A 23,071-nucleotide genomic window follows, 5' to 3' on the forward strand; every position below is an offset into this window, starting at 1 on the left:
GGCAGCTCGTTAAACGATTCTCTTATAGATTCCAGACCGCACGGTTTATGTAACGTTATTTACGCAGCAAGGTACACACGAATGATTCAGTAAGCCCGGCTTGACGTGGCGTAGTTGCTTGGTTACGCAGGTGACGCTCGTGATACTTTTTACAAGTCTGAAATGGCACCCCTAAGGTTAAAACGGTCCAAAGTGTGGCTTCATTTCACATTACATAAGGATGGCAACAGGGCGTTTTGCAACCACTGCAAATTGTTGATAACGGGAGGGAATACTTCAAATATGCATAAACATCTGCGCACACAACACGGGATAAACTTTAACGAGTGTCGCGTTTTTGATGCCCTTCGGAGTGACAGCAGCCAAGCTTCTACGACCACCGTGACCTTGGGGGCTAACACCGAAGGCAACTCTGGTGGTAAGTAGCTATCCCACTGACTAATCCTTAATGTGATTCCTAGTAAATTATGTACCACGCCATTTCTGGAAATAAACCCATTTCCTACCTCTCCTTGGGGTAATTAAGGGAGTTTATGTTTCTGGTTAATCAAGCCGTTCCTTGCTAGCATGTTTAATTAGCTTACTTGATGGCAAGGCATCCGTAGTTCTAGGGAAGAATTCTAGCTGTTGCTATGTAGCTAATGAAACATGCTAGTAAGTTGCGCCGCTGATTCAGGGAGCCAGAGAAAGGTGACGCTCATTTATTTAAATCAAAGGGAGGTGGGAAATTAGTTTATTTCCCGAAATTGTACAGTATTGCTTTTTCATCAAACAAATGCCTTCTTCGTTAGATTTAGAACAAGATGATGACCGGGACGAGACGGGTAGTCTGGTTGACTCAGAGGCTAGCAGCACTTGCTCCCGTTTACCTCTGGCTTCTATTTTCGTCGAGGCAGGCAGAAATAAAATGTCCCAGGCAAAGGTAGAAGAATGTCACCGGGCAGTTACCAAATTTGTTGTTAAGGGTTTGCACCCATTTTCTACAGTAGACGCCCCTGAATTTCGGTAGGTGAATGTGAGGTTGTTGTCAGATTATCAAATGTCAGATTAGAATAGAATAGAATAGAATATTTTCCTCCTCATTAAACAGATGTTTACACTCATTCATTTTCATATGTTTTCTAGGGAGAGGACAAAGGTTCTCAATCCAAAATACAAAGCCCCCAGCAGGGAAAGCTTAACCAACCACTTAATCCCTGCTTGGTATGGTGTGGAAAAGGGAAATGTGATCTCTGAACTGAAAACAGTGTCAAAGGCAGCTATCACGGCTGATGGGTGGACAAGCTTTTGTCAGGATCATTATCTCACGGTTACTCTGCACTACGTGAGCAATGGCCAGGTAAAGGAAAAGGTCCTAAAAACCAAAGCCGTGTACCAATCTCAGACAGGCTCAGCTGTAGCAGAGGAGATTGATTACATTTTAGAAGAATATGGTGTACGGGAAAAGGTTGTGGCAGCAACTGTAGACAATGCAGCGAACATGGATGTAGCCATCAAACAGCTGCAAATTGTCAAATTTCCATGCTTCGCTCATACGCTGAACCTGGGAGCGCAAAAGCTGTACAACTGCACTGCCATATCCAATTGGGCAGCACGAGTTCGAGCAGTTGTTGTCTGGATGAAGAGGTCCCACATGGCAAAAGTTGTTCTTAAAGAGAAACAAGACTTGCTCAGTAAGATACTCTCCTTACAGTACATTGCAAGCATTATACTATATGTACATGAAAATATACATGTATAGGTATGTGTATGTAAATTATTAGATAATAAATATTTACGTTGTGTTGTGTGAACCCTCAGAGCTGCCCAAGCACATGCTCCTCCTGGATGTAAGGACCAGATGGAATTCCCTCTATTTGATGATGGAGAGATTCACCGAGCAGTTCCCTGCTATCCAGGCTGCAGCCATAGATCCACGCATAAGAAGGCCCATGGAGAAGGAAAGGTGATATATATTTTAAATGATAATATGACTTAAACTTTTTTTTAAACTTTGACTGGTTTTGTTTTTGTTTATTTGTGCTACATACATCTTTTTCTGTTTTTATTTACATTGTAGGTTGGACAGAATAGGCAACGAGGACTTAAGGAAAGCAGAGGAGTTTGTGCATCTCATGCGGAAGCATTACACCTCCACACTGGCCGTCTCCAGCGACAAAAGTGCAACCTGCGGTGAGATTTTGCCCATCTTGCAGAAGCTGGAGCAACAGTACACTGTGCAGGAAGGTGACTCTGCGTTCACAAGGAGCATCAAGGAGAACATTTGGAAGGATCTCTCCAAACGCTACCAGGTAAGCACAACTACATTTAATCTTACCTTGATGCTTTAGGCCAATTTGTACCACTAGTCTAATGTCATCCTATCCTCCTTTTTGAAATTGAAGGGAACTGACATTCAGAGATTCCTGGAGGAAGCCACCATCTTGGACCCCAGATTTAAATACAAAGTGAAAAGTGATGCAGTCTGGGACAGGATCAGGGAAGCTGCAATAACAGCAAATACAGTGGCAGCAAGAGATGAGGTATTTTAATTTCTGTTTAAATTCTGTTTGTCTTATCATTGCATTTGATTCCATTGTGAGTGAGACCTTCTACGGCTCTGTGTTAAAAGTTATTAATGTGTTTACATCACTTCTCAAGCTCCCAGGGGAAGGAGAGACACAGAGGGAAGGCTGCGAAGATGGGGAGGAGGAAGAAGTAGAGGAACACTATGTAAGTTAACTCATTCATTTGTAATGACCTTTGGATGCTGTTTTGTCATGATTATTGACTTATATATGTATTTTTTTTTTTTTTTACTTCATGTTCATTTAATTTCAGGCACTGCCACCACCATCAAAAAAGACAGCCTTGGAAGAACTATTCGAGGAGGAGGACAACGAGCTGCAGTCAATCCGTGAATCACAGCCCCGTCTTTCCCTGGCTCAGAAGGTGGATCAGGAAATCCAGTTCTACAAAAGCCTGCCCTCCATCCCCTGCAGGGATAGCGCCGCACTGTGGTGGTGGAACAAGCAGGATACGCTGCCCTTGCTATCTGGACTGGCTGAAAACTACCTCTGTGTGCAGGCTTCCTCCACCCCATCTGAGAGGGTGTTCTCCACGGCTGGAGACACCATAAGCCCCGAAAGATCCCGTATCCTTCCAGAAAAAGCAGATATGCTCATATTTCTGCAAAAGAACTGTTAATTTTCCCTACTACTACTTGAGTGCACACACACACACACTCACACTCACACTCACCACACACACACACACACACACACACACACACACACACGTTATTAGAGATTAATAAGTAACTTTCACAATAGAATATTTTTCATTAAAACAAAGATAAATGTTACATCAAACTGTTTATTCTCCTTTTTCCCCCAAATTGGAATCGATAAGGAATTGAATCGTTTCACAGAATCGATAAGGGAATCGGAATCGTAAAAATCTTATCAATTCCCATCCCTACTAATATCTGTTCCAATTAAAAACGAGATGAAAACATTGTGTTTTATTTTCATAATCGATGTTTAGTGAACACATTACAACCGTCAGTTTATTAGTTTTTAGAAATTACGCGATCATTACGTTCAGCCATATTAAGTATATTTTTGCTTGCAAACCACAGACATGTTATAGTATTAATTGGCGTAGCGGTAAGCCACTTGGGTTAAGATGCAGGAGTCCCGGGTTCGATTCTTGCCTGATGCGTTTTGGCAGTGAGTAGTAGAAGTGATAGTCCGCATACCAACATCTCTGCAGAGAAGGCGCGCAATTTGAAAAACAATTCAGTTCTCAAACGGAAGTTTTGATTACAACAATTAGCTAGTGCACCAGGGTGTAAATAGCACACGTTGCTATAAATAGCATACATTATTCTGAATGTCTATTAGCACCCCTGGTACAATAGCCTTGGCCACACTATTCACACCACTGATCTGAATAGTCAAAGAAGGTTCTTTATAGATCTGTGATTCACACCCCGTGAATTACCACCAAAAACACCTTGCTCGTGAGCACAAAAGCCATTGCGGACATTCGTTTTTTCTTCATCAGAAAGCGAATAATTCTGATGGCACTAATATCTTTTTTAATTGAAATATAGATGTCTTTCTTAACTCTTAGTTGAGGATATCTCTGGCCTAATGGATAGCGACGTAATCCTCCATATCATTTCATGCTAAATCACCTCTCCCATTTAAATCTTTAAGCTTGAAGTTATGATTATTAGCTATATAACCAAAGCAACCATGAAACAAAACTTTAGCTGCCTTTTCAGTTTAATATTTCATAATCATCCTTGGGTTCAATTTGAATGCGAGTATAGCCTAGATCGAGACATCTTATGCCCTGTTGCTTGAAGCATATACCTTTGACCTCCGGCATTGGTATCCCTTTATTGATCACCTCACGTTTGGATAGAAAGTCCATGTTTTGAGAAATGTTTCTATTTTCGCGATCAAGATCAAATAGGAAGAGAGGCGGCAGAACAAGCACACACTCTACCGGTGGGCTATCGCACGCCCCCCTCATTGACGAAGAGGTACTGTTTGCCTCACTGTGTTTTTTTTCGCTGCGGTTCTGTATCAGATCAGCAAGACTAAATAGATTCTGCGGATGCGCTTAACCCTGGTGGATTGCGTAATCTGAGGAGAGGCACAAAAACCTACTTGTGCCCCCATTTTTTTTCTGTGCCACAAATTTTTTTTAATTTAGGTGCACGAGTGCTCCTGGAAAAAAAGTTAGCGTAGAGCCCTGGTCAGAGGCATTTTGGCGCCGGTTTTGGAGAGGCTAAACTATTTGAAGTTTGTTGCATCGCGAAGTGCGCATTTGTGTCAACGTCCCCGGATAGAAAGCGCAACTTCGCGCAATTTCCATCATCACATCAACCTGTTGTAGCCTTTTACTGTCTATGGTTGTAGCAGCAGAATGAAGAAAGCAATTCTGAAAAGGAATTCAGAGGTAAGGCTTTTGCCATAAACTTGCCATTTTTGTTAAACATAATTAGCACTACAGCACTTTATACAAGTCAACCAGTGGTAGGTTTTCTGGTTAATTGCTATCTGACATCGGATAAAGTAAGTCTAAAGGTTTTTTTGGGGGGAACTTAGCTAACAAAAAGGGTTAGCCTAGTCGATATTAACATAGGTCATTAGTGATGTTTACTTGGATTTTGTTTTAGATTGTAGTAGTCCCTAGACTGCATGTAGCTAATTAGATTAATTAACTTTCTCAAAGTTTTAGAGATTTTATCATAATTCTTTTCGACTACAATCTTTTTTTTCTTCTTTAAAGGAACACCATCCAGGGAAACTGCACTTGGGGCAGACCTTTGACAATTACAATGAGTTCCAGCTAGCAAGGGAGGCATGGAGTGAAGATGGCTTCCATCCTCTCCATAAAGAGAGATCTGAAAAACTCTCAGATACAACTCTCTTAAGTACTTTTAAGTACTCAAAACTGACGCTTTCGTGTGTCCATCATGGAGTCAGGAGGACACAAAAAGGTTAGTCATGTTTGATCCAATGCAATCAAATTATATTTGGAAAGAAAATTATTTATTAACATGGGCTATTGTTTAAATTGGCTGCGTACAAGATTCCATATCTATTCTAGTTTATGCCATTTCGTTTCACTAGTTCGCCCTTATGCTTCTTGATAGTTTAGCGCATAGACAAAATATATTATAGCGTAGGCTATAGCGTGCGTGATTGGCATGGCAGCCGGCCTTGGTCCTGGGATGGTAGAAGCGGAGATCGTCGGGAACGATGCCGCTTGCACCCCCCGGAGGTAGAGGGAAAAGGAAGAGTAGAGCCACTAGTGAAATGGAGGTGTAGGGGGAGGGGGAAGGATGCTTCGCCTTGCCGGGGCGCGTGAATGTGAGGATGAGCTGGCGGGTTTAAATCTAAGAGAAGGCGGGAGATGGGTGAGTTGATTGTCTGTCAATCATCCTGCGGGGTCCTCCCGGACTAGATTAGAAAACAACATTAAATGGCGGTGTGCTTGGGGTTGTGGACACTGTGATTGTGTGGCTTTGGCGTTCGTCGGTTATATTACGTTGATTTAATGACATGGTGAGCATCAGTGACTTGCCTGTATTGACGGCAAGAATTGACAAAGTAAACCGGTAAACAGCGCCCCCCCCTTTGTACGCAAGCAAAGTGCATTTGAAGCAAATGAATGGCTGTCTATGAGAGGCAATCTATTTTTTAATTGGAGAAATGTACCCTCTTTTGAAGCACGGCCTCACCATTAATACTCAATGGGGCGCGTACTTGCGCGTTCATGTAAAGATGACAGTAGGGTTGGCCAATGATATGCAGGATCCACCAAAAACTGCTGAACCAGCGCAGCATAACCAGCATAACCAGCATTACTCAGAGCTTTGAATTGTGAAATAAAATGTCTCGCAGAAAACGTCAACGTAGTTGACAGGATACTTGCATCCTCCCGTTCGCTGACCTACGAGGAGAAGGTAGGATACTGTATAAAAATGAGGGTAGACCAACACCAGATATGGTCAATTTTATTCAAAAAACGAAGTCTGCAACCCGGGCGTTTATGCGGGAACTGGTATCGGAGCCATCCATGGTTAACTGGGAATCCTCTTGCTAATTGATTACACTGTTGGTTGTTTTGTATAGTAAACACAATCAAAGTTGTTTATTTTCTTCCTTCAAACGTCATTATAAGTCACCATTTTAGGGTGTATTTAAAAAAGAAATCTTACCGGGGGGCATGCCCCCCTAGTAGGGCTGGGTTCGTGTATTTATGCTTTCCACTACTGTCAAACCCCCAGCCGCCACTGATGTGCATGCAGTGTGAAACAACTAGTCGGTAAGTGAAGATGGCAGACTTGCATTTAGCACCTTAACTATGACTAAGAGACATATATCATATTCTTACAGGCAAAAACGAAAGACCTTTTCAGCACTCTTTGCGGATGGGCTGTCCTGTGGTCATTAAGATCCATTTTGATAAAAAAGTCAACAAGCTGGTTGTTACCAATATGGTTGAAGAACACAACCATCCTGTATCTGCTGAGCTGTTTGCAAAGTATGCCCACAACAGACGACCAAATGTGAAGGAAAGAGAAGAAATTGAGAAGCTGTTGGAGTTGAAGGTAAGTGTGATTTTAATGTGTTTTTAGGTTTGTGGGTGTAAGGACTAGGGTGTCATACACTTGCCACTATGCTAATTATGTGAATTTGACATTGCCAGGTCAGTGCTCCCATACTGAAAGCAGTGGTCAAAAACAGATACGGAAAAGAAATGAAATTGAAAGATCTGCATAACATTAGGCAGAAAGTAAAAAGCAAAAATAACCTCTCAGATGCCGATCAGATTGTGAATACAGTAAAAGACTTGAAAGCCAGAGGGGACAGTGCAGATATTGTTGCAGATGAGGAAGGAAACATCCAGATGATTTATATCCAGACATTGAGAATGAAACAAACTTTCAAGCAAAATCCTGACATCATCTTTATGGATGCCACGTATAAGACAAACAAACAAGGCTATACCCTGCAATGCCTTGCAGCAATGAATGACCAAGGTTCTGGAGAGCCAGTGGCTTATGCCTTCCTTCGTTCCGAAAATGAAAAAAGCCTCTCTCAAATGTGTGACCTATTCCAGCAGGAAAACAGTGATTGGGAAAAGATAAAAATGTTCATGGTAGACAAAGACAAGACTCAGATTAAAGTTATTCGGAAGAATTTTGAAGCTGCAAACGTCTTGCTATGCTCTTTCCATGTTGTCAAACACTGGAAAAAAAAAATTGCTGAGTTGGTACTACCAACGTCAGAAAAAAAAGAACTACTGACCTTGCTGAGATCTATTCTGTACAGCGGTACAGATGAACAGTATCTGAAAGCTCTTGAACATTTCCAATGTGAGTGCAAAGATGAAAGATTTCTCAACTACTTCATGACACATTGGGATGCTGAGAAACCAGCTTGGGCACACATGTTCAGAAATACTTCAGCCACTATGGGCACTAATACCAACAACATCATTGAGAGTCACTTTTCAAAAGTGAAGAAGGTCCTGCATCATAACCTGTCCATTTCCGAAGCCCTCAGAGATCTTATTTCATTCAATGAAATACAAGCGAGCGAAAGAAATTTTCAGGAACATTGTGAAGCAACGAGTCACTTCAATTATGCCTGTACAAATTCAAAAACAGCTGTGGAGCTGTCTGAGATTGTTACGAACAAGGCGTACAGAATGGTAATTGAAGAGCAAAATAAGTTGGAAAGTGGTTGCTTCACCATTGAGGAGGAGGAGGAATGGTACTCTGTCAAACAAGAAGGGAAACATGGTTGCAAGACGTGTATGGTCAACCTAAGCATGACAAACTGTTCCTGCTCTTTTTCAATTTCCTATGGACTGCCCTGTGCCCATATTCTTTACAGCAGGGAATGCAAAGGTGCTGGTGGAATAGACCCATCGAACATACACCCGAGATGGATAAAGCACACTGAGGATGTTCTAGAAAATGTCCTAAATAATGACTCAAGACCATTCAAAGTCATTACAGTTCCCAAATCTAAATACAGTGGCAATGACAGATTTAACACAGTTCACCAGGTTGCAATGGAGGTTGCATCCTTTATTGCCAGTTGTGGAGGTCAAGAATATTCACATCATCTGCAAACATTAAAGAATTTGCTTACTTCCTGGAAGTCAAACAAAGAAATACTAGTGCTTGAGACGGTACCTGATGACCAATTTATCAATGAAGACACATGCAGTCCAACAACACCTGTGACAACCTGTGATAACCAGTTGAATGGTGAAACAAATTGTCTGCCAACTGAAGTCAGCTCTGGAGTCAAAATAACTCCAGTGAAAAGTAGGCGTGGAAGGCCAAAAAAACAAAGAAACTTCAGTTTCAACACAAAGGGTCAGTTATCTATTATGTTCATAAAAACGTCATAGAAAAGACTGCAGTAGCCAGGGAATATGGTCAAATATGATTTCAGTAACAGTTTTACTCTTATTCTAGCCAAGAGACATCATGATGAATCCCCTGTCGTCTCCAATGATGAACAATGCAAAGGTAACTCTGGCCTACAACTAACACCAATGAAAAGTAGAGGTAGAAGGTAAAAAAAAAACAAATGAAACAAACTCACTATGCTGTAAGTTTCTAAGTATCAATTTTACTCTTATTCTAGCCAAGAGACGTCGTTGTGATGAATCCCCAACCAAACCCTCGAAAGTCGGCTCCAGTGGTGACCAAAGCAAAGGTAACTTCACAACAAACTAGAAAAGCACTCAGAGAGCGCAGACCTCCACCAAGCGAAAACATAACCGCCTCCTGGATCGAGACGGTTATACGGATGACTCCCAAAACGTAATGGTTTCTTCCTTGGGTCATTTCAGACCTTTCCTGAAAATTTCATTGAAATCCATCCATAACTTTGAGTTATCTTGCTAACAAACAGACATACAAACAAACCCCTATGAACACATAACCTCCTTGGCAGAGGTAATAACACCAGTGAGCGAAAATAGACATGGGTGTAGGGTCTTGTCATTGTCATTTCAACTTAGCCAGACTTAATACTGTTGTTGTGTCCTTACTGAGACTATTTTGTTTGTTTTGGTGAGTAGGTGTGTTTTGAGGAATATGAATGGCTCCTTCTGCCGTTATGCAGACATGGACACTGGTTCCTCGTGGCAGCTAGAGTTCAACTCCGACAGATACATCTTGGACTCCATACCGAGTGTCGCAAGGGAGCGACAATACTTCTTACACTGGCAGTACGTTTACTCATCAAATATCTACCGCCATTTATTAGATTTATTTAATCAAACTTAAACTTAAAGTTGTATCAGCAATCCTGGTCAATATTGCATTTGTTATTGTTTGTGTTTATGTTCAAATTTCATAGCAGACGCTTTTTCCAATGTAACCAATTTTAAATGTGGCCTGATAACTCAAGACACAGAAGAGAGATAACTCACCCCTACATTCAGTGTTCTCTTAAAAAAAGTGTCGCTATCTGCTGCAGAATGTTTTGAGTCCAGTTTATTTATGGTGCCTGGGCTACAGTGCACGTATGGAAGTTAGCAGAGCAAGAGAACATTTTAAAGGGATTACCGACAAGCGACATCAACATCATCAACACTTTTGATTCATGGTGACTGTGCCTTTCTTCCAGATGAGATGCAACCAAGCAAACAGCACATACACTTTTTTCTAGGAACCCTTCACTTATTTTGACTAGGAACAGTGTTGTCAGGCCTCACGTGGTATATGATGGGCAATTTACCCAAAAACTCTTTGTACCTCTTGAGACTCATGTTGTAAACATCTTGAGCCTAACCTCATAGGTTGGATAGTTGATTTTCTGGATGTACACTACGGACACAATGTGTCAGAGTTAATGGTACTCTCTCCTCTAGGTTAGTCTCATATACTGGCTAACCTCAAGGCTGTGTGCTCTCCCCACTGCTTTTCCTGCTTTATACAAATGACTAGGAGTAATTATCCCAATAGACATTGTTTTGTTAAGTTTGCTGATGATACAGTCATAGTTAGCCTTTTAAACAATGATAAGTATGGTCATGGCACTGTTGTTGATGATTTTATTGCATGGTGAAATGAGTTCTATCTATCAATTAACGTAGCGAAGATCAAAGATATGTTAATTGATTTCCGTAAGTCTCAGAAATCTTTTATTCATACTGTGATTCAGAATGAGAATGTGGATGTGGTCAAAGATTATAAATATTTGGGAACCATTATTGACAACAAATTGTCATTTGAGAGCAACACTGATGCCATGTGTAAAAAGGCACAACAACGCCTTTTCTTTTTGAGGAAGATTACATCTTTCAATGTGTGTAGGACTCTAATGACTTTATTTTATCAAAGTTTTATTGAATCTGTTTTGTCTTTTTGCATTGTTGTGTGGTAGTCTGCCACTGACCAGTAAGGGTAGACTATCAAGGCTAGTTAATGTGGCAGCTAAGGTGGTTGGGGTTCATCTTACTCAGCTACATGTGGTGTATGCAAAACGGGTCATGAGTAAGGCAAAACAAATCTTGAAATACCCTGACCATCCACTTTTTAAGGAATTCAGTCTGATCCCTTCAGGCCGTCGCTTCAGAGCCCCTACTGTAAGGACAAGGCGTGCCAGAGATTCCTTTATTCCAGTGGCCATCAGGAGCCTCAACTCATCTAGTGACATGTAGATTACTTATTTAGATTATTTATTTATTTATGAATATATTTAGTGACAGGCAGTGGGATACCAAGTAATTACAATAGCCCCCTTTTTTTAGTGGCCCTGTCATGAGTTTAGGTGGAAGGGGGTATGTCCACTTGAGTAATGTGCCTGCGTGCAAATATTGTCATCAATGTGTTTGTTTGGTAGCCTGATATGACCCGCCCATAATACTACTCTTCATTCGTATTCATGGTCTGGAGTTTCTTCTACCGAACGCGATTGCAGCATAGTGGAGGGCGAGAGGATTGCACTCAGTTCTGGTTTGAAACTATTGGCTAGCGGTGGTTGGCTGCTGTCCATCACTGACAGTTGCATCTTTGCTAGTGGCTGCTAGCCTGATATGACCCTCCCACCAACCTGCCTCGATCGCTTATTGGTCGGTAGACGCGCAACCGATCTAAAACGCTCCCCAGAGGAGAGACTCCAGACCATGAATACGAATGAAGAGTAGTATTATGGGCGGGTCATATCAGGCTATTTGTTTGGTCCATGTCTATGTCTTGTCCTTTTAACTCCTTTGTATGTTCTTTAATGTTCTTTGAATGCCTACTGCACACCAAATTTCCTTTTAAAAAGATAAATAAAGTGAACTTGAACTTAAACGAGGTCTGAGAGTGGGAGACCAGTGGCAACACTATTGCTAATTTCTTTGGGATAAATTAGGGTCAATGATCCATCTCACTGTTTTGTTTTTTAATATTATTTTAATTGTATTGTCTTCCTTAGAAAATTCATGAAGGAGAGAGGGTCCACAACAGGGGAGAGACTTGACGGATGGACCTGTCAGAAAATCCCTGTAACTAAACAGAGGGATGGGTCAAGCTGTGGCGTATTTGTCCTGATGGAAAGTATTGTCTTTTGTGGAAGTAAAGACCAGAGATGGGCTATATAGATTATTCATAAATCTTGCAGCACATAAACATGGTGATAGATTTGTTTTGTGTGTGTTCAAATTGTAATACCAAATCATGTGTTATTTTCTTTCAGAATGCAGAAGCCCTCCTCACAGATGCTGACCCGACCAAAGTACAACAGGAACAAATCAGGGACCTCAGGATGTGCATTAAGAAGCGGCTGATCGAGGCAGCACCAAAATGAAAAGTTTTTCTTTAAGACAGTGTTTTTATTTTATTTCTCCATGGTTGCATGTTTGCATTTTAATAAATGGAGTTTAACATAACAGATTGGTTGAGGAATTGAAATCTTTCTCATCATGACAAGGCGCAGTTCTGAGTAGAAAGCTTCTACATGGTCATGTAAAAAATGTCTTATAATAAGTAGATCATAGCTCTGTAAATGAGAATGCGAGTATCATAAAAGAGACATTTCCATTGCAGATTTTGCATTAAAATGTAATTATGTGATCAATATGCCAGTGTAAATGCACAGGGGTGCAAATAGCATACATTGCATTTTGTACCAGAGGGGGTATTACAGTAATAGAACATCACCATGTGCACCGGGGTACAAATAGCATACACTTCTAATTGCACCGGGGTACAAATAGCATACACTTCTAAATGCACCGGGGTACAAATAGCATACACTTCTAATTGCACCGGGGTACAAATAGCATACACTTCTAATTGCACCAGGGTACAAATAGCATACACTGCTATTTGCACCAGACGGGGTATCAATAGAACACATTGCTGAGTGCACCGGGGTACGAATAGCATTCACTGCTATTTGCACCAGACGGGGTATCAATAGAACACATTGCTGAGTGCACCGGGGTACGAATAGCATTCACTTCTATTTGCACCAGGGTACAAATAGCATACAGTGCTAATTGTACCAGGGGTGCAAATAGCCTTACCCATAATAGTATGCCACCTTTTTAGGTCTTTCCCAGGATTTTTCCGAAAGGAGGCAAAAGGCAAAAGGCGTTTTGCACCATTTAAGACAAATGAAACAGGGAAGAAGTTGTTGGTGATTTTTGTACTTCTTGAAAAAGAATATAAAAAAACTCCAAGCGGAGAAGAGGAAATGTCTCTCATGCTGGCTGGCCTGGGAAAACGTTCGCTGACTATATGTGAAAACATGACCCATTCAGAGGTATGCCACCATTTATCTGCTGCCTTGTTTCATGTCTCAAGAGAAAAACACCCATATTAGAATTCATATTGACACATGATTTAATTAATATTTGCATGATGAAAGACACGGTAGCTTATAAATATAAGTAATTGCAATAAAGCTTTAACTATGCTTTTGTCTCTTAAGTTTTCAGATTTGCTGCTTAGTACATATCCAAGACTGGCAAACATCTGTGGTGGCTGGATGCTGCACAAGTCCACAGGTATGTAGGCGTATACACTGGAGTAATGTTGTTTCCAACTACTCTCTGTATGAGTAGTTGCTGTATATTCAAGTTTGTTTAGTATATATCATTTTTCAATTTTAGGTGGGAGTGGGCGGCGGAGCTTGGTCGTCATACCGCCAGATCTGAATGGATACACTGGCCAACAGCTAAAAGCTGTCAGTGGGAATGGGAAATATACTTTGTACATTTCTCCTTTACAAGAAGAGCTGGATAAAATCCCATTACCACCCGAGGCAAAGGAGTTTCAGGACATGCCCAAAGCCCAGTGCACAATCTGCCAAAAATGTTTTCCACTTCAGATTCTTCCTGTGCACGTCAAGCAATGCAAGACAGAACTGGTAGATTTGTGCTGTTCTGTTGAAGAGGTATGTCTTTTAGGTTTTATTTCACAGCTGTTTATATTGAAAAATTAGATGTTATTCTGTATTACGCTCTAAACACTTACGTATTATCATCTTTTTCTCCCCCAGGAAAGCTGCAACGAAGAACATGAATTCCCAGATTTCATGTGCAACCAGACAGACAAGGTGAAATTGTTTGTGCTTTCCTGGTAAGTTAAGATATAAATCTCTGGAATAATGTAAGGCTTTATTCACATGCCTTGTGAATTATATTTTAAGACAGCAGAGTGTCCTGTGTGCAGCAAAGCATTTGAAGTGGACATAATTGAGATCCATGCAGCCAGATGCGGATTACGGTAATATTAATGATTTTTAGTGTAACTTTTTTTAATGTTCATTTTACAAATTACATTTAAGGAGATTGCCTTGCAAAATGTTATTTGTATGCAAGTGTTTGTCAAGATAATTTAGGACGAGCTGTTTTCTGAGCTGAAGGTCTTTGTTTTGCAGACCTTCAGATAATGATGGCCATGCATCAAGTGGATCGGTCAGTCAGATCAGTACCTTTCAAAGGTAATATTGTACATTAGGTAATTATGGTGGCAAATTATGTCATCTAGATAATATACACTTTAAAGAGATATTGCGGTATCAATCATCTTTTTCCTGTTGGAAAGCTTTGTCATGTGTTGGAGTGTGATCACAGAGAAATGTGGTATGTTTATGAAATATTTTGCTCTCATCTTGACTTTCGTGGGGCCTGCTCGCACCCCTTTAGAATTTCACCAGTATAGGAGGTGTCTATTTTAATGTTCAATTTTTTTCTATTTTAATGTTCAATTCCAGTTCTGAGGAAATCTTGGATTGGATCGCTTGTCAAGTGAATGAAACAAACACATTTTCCATCTGTGTGTCGCGAACTGACCTCTTCAGCAGAGGCATGCAACAGTGGCAACGGCAGAAGAAGACATCTCCCAAATGTAGACTTAAAGTCACATTCTTTGGCGAGGCAGGCATCGATACTGGTGCCCTTAGCAAAGAATTCCTCACAGGTATAAATGTTTGTCTATATTTAATTTCACAATAAGAGAACATTTGTGCACATCAAACTCTTTCAAGGCCAGGTGCAGGATAAAAGATAAACGAGAACAAAAGAGAAAGGAATTATTTAGTTCCAAGAAATTGTATTGGACTGATGTACAGATAATTCCTCCTTCCTATTTGTCAAATCAGACACACTTGACACACTGTCAACATGGGTCCTCTGGTGGTGTAGTGAGCTCAAATGCTAAATAAATGGGGGGGGGGGAGACAGAGACAGAAGAGACCTTTTGAATCTCCTGTATTTGCTGTTAAACAGAAATGGTGGCAGAGATCGAAAACAGACTCTTTGTTGGAGGGCCAGATAAGAAAGGGAAGAATCCTGTGTATTGTCTCAACAGTTTGGATTCTAACTACTTCAGGTGTGTAGTGAAATCCTTTTTCTTTTAGCGTATTAATTGCAATACTACTTAACCCTGTTTTATGTAATTCTAACTATATTCAGGCAGTTCATATGCTGTGTTGTTTTGTTTTGGTTAGGAGTGCAGGAGAGGTCATGGCAGCTAGCCTGGCACAAGGCGGACCTTGCCCTAACTTAATGCGCGAGTGGTGCTTTAGATATCTCTGCTCCGGTGACTCTGATAGCATACAAGTGTCTGCCAGTGATGTAACAGATTTTGAACTGTCAGAGCTTATTGAGAGGGTAAATACAATTTTATCAAAGTTAGTAATTGCATTAACCTCATTATGATATGGCTTGCTTTACTTTACTTTTTTGGTTTGTTGCCTGTAGAGAACAATGATGCAATGCAACTTAATTTTACTTGTTTCACTTGACACCTACTGTTTTCAGATAAACAGCGCCGGTAATGACAACATCAGTGATTTAGCTGACCATATTGTGACCTGCGGATACACTGGAATCGTGTCTATGGGGAAAAAAGACAGCATGATAAGGTATGTTGGTGACATTTTTATTTTCATTAAGGCAAGGGTCTATTGTACAATAATTTGTGACTTGAATTAGGCTACTTGTTTGGTCATGTCTAAAACATGGATTAAAAGTAACATGGCATTGGTTTCATGCTACAGGTTTAACACTAAAGCATATGTTCCTGATAAAACATCTGTCCATTAGAACTGTTGTACTTCACTCCACCATGAGAGTCATCCCGATGCTAGACCAGCTGAGAAAAGGCCTGCAGCTGTATGACCTACCAAAGGTCATGAAGACCCATCAAGACCTCTGCCTACCACTGTTTGTTCCAGGGGAAGATGATAAGGTATATTCTTACGTTTTTAGACTGCTTTTAAATTGAACATGAATGTCTTCTGCAAGAATTACAACGTTGATGCAGACTGAAATGCACCTCCTTCTTCTTAAAGGCGGATGCAGCCTTCCTTCTGGAGAGGAGCCGCCCCGTCTTCAGTGAGATGGGTACGGCCAAGCACCAAAAGGAAGTAATGATAATGAACTTTTTCCAGGACTACCTTCAAGAACTTGAGGATTCTGGTATGTTTTAGCCAAGAAAGGGTAACTTGTTCTGCCATCCTGCAGTACATTTTATACAGTGTAGTAGTTAAAGGTTAATTGATTCAAACTATACAACCCATGAGGCGTTTTTTGAAACTTGGTCACAAATGAATAATAGATGAAATGCAATATTGTGACCTCTAGGATAACAGTTTCTTGAAACTAGACATGAAGGGCTTACAGATGCAGTTATATTGACAATAACTGGAGGTGTCTGAACAATTGCCACAACATAATGCCTGTCATCCAGTCACTAAAATGTATTATTTTTCAATTCAAACTAACATTGTGTTAATTTCTTCATTAAGAACAAGAACAAGAAGGGGGCCCCAGCAACAGCAGTGTTGCTCCCGAAAGCTTGAATGTAGGACGTGTCATGCAATGGATGACAGGACAGCGGCACAAGCCTGTTCTGCCCAGCGACAAGAGGGACTTTGTCGTCAATATAAAATTCTGCCATGACTGTGACACGCAACACACGGTTTGCTTTCCCACTGTAAGCGCCTGCAGTCGCACGGTCACTTTCCCCTCAGCTCACCTGGGAACGTACAGTGAGTTCAAAAACATTGTGACGCTAGCCATATGCCACGGGCAAACGTTTGACAGAGTGTAACCTTCCTGTTTCAGTCAACTTTTTAGTTTTTCATGGCTACAAAACCATTGCTATTCTGTTGGTGCATGTTACTCTTCAAAAACTTGACTCGCAAACAAAAAAAAATACTGTGGGCATTCTGAACAGTCAAACTTTTTATTCTGTAATGGAAATTTCTTTTTTCAATAAACATGTGTGGGACTCCTGTCTCATATAAAATTGAACAGATATCTTGTCTTTTTTTTTAAACAAGTAGACTGTCTGCAAATGTTAATAAATATACCATTCATTCTTTTGCAAGGTTTTACATCTCAAAAAGTGTAGGGAAGTCACGCACATCACGACTTACGGGTGCTGGCTTCAAAAAGTGAACAAGTATACAAAGTAAGGTAGAGCCGCACACCAACTCCCATAAAGGTATTTTTTATTTTTGTTTTTGCAGTGACGTTTCGAGCTATACGCTCTTCGGAAGAGCGTATAGCTCGAAACGTCACTGCAAAAACAAAAATAAACTAGAAGCACTCAGAGAGCGCAAACCTCCGTCAAGACCATGCGGTCACTGATGCCATAACATCTACACGCCATAACATCTAGACGCTAATGCGGATCACCACCAAAATTTAATCACTTGTTCCTTTTGTCATTTCCAACAACTCCTCAAAATTTCATCAAAATCCGTTCACGACTTTTTGAGTTATCCTGCTGACAAACAGACAAACAAACGTACGCGACCGAAAACATAACCTCCTTGACGGAGGTAAAAATACCTTTATGGGAGTTGGTGTGTGGCTCTACCTTACTTTGTAGGTTTTACAGCTCAGGCATTTCTTGTGCTGCCATTAGACCTTCAATACACTGAACCATTGTTACATAAACGTCTCTGCCAAATGATTCTGATGATGCCAAGGGATTTATCATGGACTGTACAGTATCCATAATATCTGGAGTCAGAGGGCACTCAATTTCCTGGACTTGGACTCCATATGGTTCCTCATCCACAGCATCGAACATCTCCCAGTCCGTTCCAAATAGCTCCATGTTCTGGGGGGGGGGATCTTGTTAATATGATTTTATATGAAACGGTAATTTTTAGCCTCATAGAATAACTGCATGTCATATTTTAAGGTTTTTATATTAACTTTAGCCTCCACATATTCAGGTTCAAAACTTGTCTATTGCACTTTGCCTTTGTACACAGCGCTTCGAGTTTGAGCTTCAACAAACCTGCAAATCTTCATTCAGGTCACAAGGGTTCTGCATGTGACCCATAACCCAGAGCTGGTTCGGGGACAGTCCACCTTCAGACCGTAAAGGATGGTTGTCCCAGCCTTCTGTGAAAGTGTGAAGGGCCTCTGCCAGACGCGGAAGGAACACATACTGTGCACAAAACAGATGTACAGCATCTCCCAAATGCAGCAGACCATCTTCCTCGAGACTGTGAAGAACTTCGTAGTAAAGATGTGTCACACTGGTCCAGACATCTCTCCACAGGCGCTCAATTCTAGATCAGAAACAGGATTTATTCAGCTTAAAAGTAATTTAAATGATCTGACTGAAAATACTATCAAAAATTTCCCATTTTACATCTTACTTTTGATATACTGTAAACTATGTGAATTATTATTGTAACCTCTGATTATGTACACTCCTCCCAGATATGAAGCTCCCTCTTCCAGCACCTTTGACGGTGAACATGGTTTCAGCAATTGAGACATTTTCGACGCCTTCATCGCCCCTGACCCTTGGAAATACATGAGAGAAATGTTAAGCCATATTCATTACAACCAAATCATTCAATCGAATATTACTGAAATGAGTAATTAGGCATGGAAACAATAGCCCAAGTTTATGTAGTTGTTTACCTGGAAGGCCATCCGTAGTTTTCCACTGCCTTCAGAAAAAATGAATGAGCAGTGTTTGAGCGGTTATTTGTAGCTGCTTCCAGGTAGAAAATCTGTACAGAAAGACAGTGTTTGAATATGCAGAGGCAAAATATTAGAATAGAATAGCATGCCTTTGTCACTATACACATGTCCAATGGGAACAATGAATACATGAACACAAATAATAAAGCACTGTCATAAAAGGTGACAAACCTTTCTCGAGTACCCATCTATTCCACCAAATATGACAATGTTGTACCTTGAAAAAAAAGATAAAATTACAAATGAGCAATCACCCCCCCCAATAAATAAAAAACATGTAGATAAATGTCTTACCGTATCAGCTTATGGTTTGTGTCGACATGGACTAATGACAAAGGCCCCTGCACAAAGTATGTCCTCCTTACTATGCACCCCAGCCGTGTCATCCTTTCCAAAACTCCGGGAGCATCGACTCTGTGCATGGACTCCTTGATGCGATCCCACTGAACTCTATGCCCATCTGCTTGCAGACAGCCTTTGACCATTCTGTATCCAGCAGTTGGGATCCTGCTTTTTATGGACTGCACAGCATCATCCAATTCACTATCTGACAAGATGCTGTATGTGGATACTGTGGACAACCCAAATTCACGCATACGTCGGAAGATTGTGCTTTGGCTGACACCCAACAGATTTGCAATGCACGACACTGGTAAAGGGACATCGATGAGCCGGGACAGAAGCTCCTCAGAAAAAATGAACTTTGGTCGGCCTCGTTCTCCAGCTCTAATAAAAGCACAAGGACTCTCTTGGGAAACAGCTGCGTGGATCTTACTTTGCAGGGATAAAAGACAATCCACAATTTCAGCTGGGATGTGTAGAGTATTGGAGGCAGCCGCCAGAATAAATGCCTCTTGATTAACTACGTATTGGAAATAGTCCAAATTCAAGTGTGGTTGGCTTAACACATCAGATACCCTTGTTTTCAGGCGTTCCAATAATTGGGTAGCCACTGGTCCCTGTAAACAACACAAAATACAAGTTTAATGCATTAAATGCCACTGTTAACTTAGTCGTTTAACATATAGTACTCTATCAATTCCACATAATGTTACATGAGGCTGAACACTCAAAATACTTATTTGCAAAAGTATTTTTAGCAAATGAATATGCCAATCCTTAGCTAGCAAGTTAAAACAACACCTTTCAATTAATATAGGGCTCAATCGCTGACAACATTCTATGGTCTGTTATTTCTGTATAACAGATCGTTGCTTGGGACGTCGCTCTGATCAGACGAGTACAGATGGAAAGAGGAACTGTGCGGGATATTTTCCTTATGGTTCATTTTTACCTTAAAGGGACACTGTGTAAAAAGGCGCCAAAGTGGCCAAAAAGGGTACTGCAACTACGGTTTTGGCCAAAACCGGCTACGGCGACTCTCGAAGTTCACAAAACTTCTTCCGGTTTCGAAACTGATATAAAACCTGCTAGTTCGGTATTAGCAGTAGCAGTAACAACACAGTTGCGCGACACAGCAAGATGTCCTCCTCTTCAACAACAAATCGGGTCAGTTTTTTGTACAGTTTATTCCTAAACTTAATCACTACAAACGATACTACAGTGGCGTGCTGTTTGCCGTTTGCTCATACAGATGATACCGATAATAATTACGTTGTTGTTACATAGCAAAGTTAGTTTGAACTTGTGACTGGTAATGAATGACCGTCCGATTACCTATGCTACATACAGAGTCAGCGGAATACATCATCAACCTCAGATGACTCTGTGACAGAATGGTTAGGCCAACGTGGGAGAGGACGGCGGGGTCGTCGGGGGCGAAGGGGCAGAAGCAGCAGAAGCAGAGGTCGGAGCACTCTGCAGTCAATAGATAGTAATCCCGAGGGAAATTTAGGAGATGAAGGGCCGATCCAAGCGTCATCAGGGGAACCTGAACCAGAACAGGCAGGCGGAGATCGTGGACGAGGGAGAGGAGCGAGAGGGAGAGGACGGGGCGCCGTGCTACGGCAAGAAGAGGAAGGGTTTTCAGGCCGAGGTGCCGCCGGACCCAGCACTCGCGCACTGACGGGAAGGAGGCGAGGTCGAGCTTCCAGACAATTGGTTTTGTCAAGAGAGGACGAGGAGAGGATTGAGGAACAGCGACGTGAGAGGGAAGAAGAAATCGATGTATGTATAATCTTCTACATCATAGATGTACTCCAATCATGTTCACTGAACAGAGACCAAACTTTGACCTACTTGTCCAGAAGCAACGCTGCGAAGTCAGCATTTCTTGTAACCCCTCTCTGCTGCATAAGATCTTTCCACCTTTGGAAAGAATATCCTATATTTACTCTTCTTTTGTTGGTATTTCGACTTCTGTCCGTGTCGAGAGTCCTTCTTCTTTTTCTCTTGGATAAAGGAGTTGGTTGCTCATGCCGCTCGGAGTATGTGTGGTCCTGCATTTTTGTTTAGTAGCTACGATCCCGAACGCGCGGTGACTAGTCATTAGGAAAACGCCGGAGGCGGAGCTGCAAATTCTGTATGTCCCCCAGAGGAGGTTGTACTTTCAAAATGGCTGCGGGCCATGGGGAAGATCCCCTTTGTATGTAGGTAAAACTGACTATATCTAAGTACAACAGAATACTTAGATTTCGGGATAGATGTGAAATGGGTTTAAAAAGACTGTATTTATGAATGGGTATCTTAAATTTCGGTAATTAGCTAGTAAAAGTCTTACACAGTGTCCCTTTAAATAAACAGCTTCAGAGTAATAGTGCTGGTTTAACAAATGTTTTGTAACTTGTTACAGGTAGAATGGAGCCTCCGACCCGGTGTCCCAGCTCCTATAATCTGTTGTTTATGAAAAAAACGACAATATACACGCCATGATACGTGTATGATAATCCACCGCTCCATGGTTTGAATTCCCGCCGGCTTCATAGTGAACTAAATGCCCGCCATGGCCGAGGAAAAGAGACCAGAGACCGAACTAACACGATGGACATATTTATAGGCTAAATGACGCATTTTATAAGTCAATTCAAGTCGTATTTGATCAACATTATCTCTCAAATTAATAATTTCATATTTTGCAGGTCAGTGCTAATTGACTAGCACAAGCCAACTTCTAATGCTAGTAATGCTAGCACTAACTAAAAACGACACCGGCATGTTGTTAACTTGTAAGTTCAGAGCTTTACATAATTTAAAATAGTACAATTCTATGAAATAAATATTGGATATAGACGTTATTGACTTTACCTGCTGTGATGCTTCACCTGAGCTGGTAGCTCTATCACCCGGTCCATCCTCATCCATCTTTGCGTTTGAATTGACGCATGCGCGTTTGGGAGAATCATGGTTCGATTACTTTCCCCTGTGACCTAAGTGACGTCATTTCAACACTTTTCGATTCGTACCCACACACTTGAATTCGTGTCCACAGGAAAGATTCGTCGTAGAAATTAGAGTTCGTAGTCGTAGCTTTTAGATTCATACTCGCATAAAAACAATCCTAACCCTAATTTTGGGTACAACAATTTAATTGACATACAAATGTTTAACATTACGAATACGAATGGCTACAATCATACACACATCTTTTTGACAGCGATCTTACTCCATAGTAGGGGCGCTGTTTTTTCTTTCTTTACTGGCTACTTCCTGTCTGGTTTAGCCTCTCTGACCATTACTTCCTGTTAAGTTTTCTGTTAATGGCTGATGCTAACAGACTATGCTAACTGGGTTAGCCTATTAAAGACAAAGGACTTTGGGGGAGGGGAATACAGAACACGTTTCCAGATGGTTTCAAGCAAAACAGCACAGTTCAAAAAGGCCCAACACTGCTCGGTTTTTTTTTTTAAATCTCTCTGATTACGATTACACATAACACTTAACCCTACACTAATAATTTAGAAATTCTCCATTGGCCTAACAATTTAAGTACTCTTCAAAACAATCGCAGATAGAGAAGGGACTTCAACCACATTTCTTCTCGTTGTTTTTGGTACCATGAAACAAATCTTTTCTAAATCTATGAACTATGCTTTGTTAAATTCCAGAATGAGTGCAGACGCCGAGACTCGAACTCGTGCTCTCTCACTGATTTCCTCCCTTCAACAAACAGTAGTGTCGGGAC

At 41.1% G+C, this 23,071-nt stretch overlaps 3 protein-coding genes across 5 annotated transcripts; 2 read left to right on the top strand and 1 right to left on the bottom strand.

Moving 5' to 3' along the window:
- Positions 1-270: 270 nt before the first annotated feature.
- On the top strand, positions 271-3,234 carry LOC134876600 (E3 SUMO-protein ligase ZBED1-like). 3 transcript variants are annotated; one of them, XM_063901612.1, is made up of 6 exons: positions 271-418; positions 1,801-1,945; positions 2,060-2,291; positions 2,385-2,522; positions 2,641-2,712; positions 2,821-3,234. In XM_063901612.1, exons 1-6 carry the CDS (start codon positions 283-285, stop codon positions 3,184-3,186), a joined length of 1,089 nt encoding a protein of 362 aa, XP_063757682.1. In that variant the 5' UTR covers positions 271-282; the 3' UTR covers positions 3,187-3,234. The 3 variants fall into 3 exon arrangements, with proteins under 3 accessions (XP_063757682.1, XP_063757681.1, XP_063757683.1); XM_063901611.1 differs by lacking the exon at positions 271-418 and adding an exon at positions 1,140-1,673; XM_063901613.1 differs by lacking the exon at positions 271-418 and adding an exon at positions 1,140-1,339.
- A 9,843-nt stretch (positions 3,235-13,077) lies between these two features.
- Positions 13,078-17,289, top strand: LOC134876585 (uncharacterized). The gene is made up of 13 exons (XM_063901596.1): positions 13,078-13,289; positions 13,458-13,533; positions 13,639-13,922; positions 14,028-14,107; positions 14,201-14,254; positions 14,409-14,471; positions 14,745-14,950; positions 15,259-15,361; positions 15,480-15,642; positions 15,793-15,896; positions 16,078-16,222; positions 16,326-16,452; positions 16,782-17,289. Exons 1-13 carry the CDS (start codon positions 13,221-13,223, stop codon positions 17,084-17,086), a joined length of 1,779 nt encoding a protein of 592 aa, XP_063757666.1. The 5' UTR covers positions 13,078-13,220; the 3' UTR covers positions 17,087-17,289.
- LOC134876586 (uncharacterized) lies at positions 17,220-19,956 on the bottom strand. The gene is made up of 6 exons (XM_063901598.1): positions 19,285-19,956; positions 19,162-19,207; positions 18,928-19,019; positions 18,696-18,806; positions 18,290-18,566; positions 17,220-18,106 (listed from the first exon to the last, which is right to left on the bottom strand). Exons 1-6 carry the CDS (start codon positions 19,584-19,586, stop codon positions 17,876-17,878), a joined length of 1,059 nt encoding a protein of 352 aa, XP_063757668.1. The 5' UTR covers positions 19,587-19,956; the 3' UTR covers positions 17,220-17,875.
- Positions 19,957-23,071: the final 3,115 nt, after the last annotated feature.

This window comes from Eleginops maclovinus, chromosome 15 (genome assembly GCF_036324505.1).
Source record: "Eleginops maclovinus isolate JMC-PN-2008 ecotype Puerto Natales chromosome 15, JC_Emac_rtc_rv5, whole genome shotgun sequence".
Classification (NCBI taxonomy): Eukaryota; Metazoa; Chordata; class Actinopteri; order Perciformes; family Eleginopidae; genus Eleginops; species Eleginops maclovinus.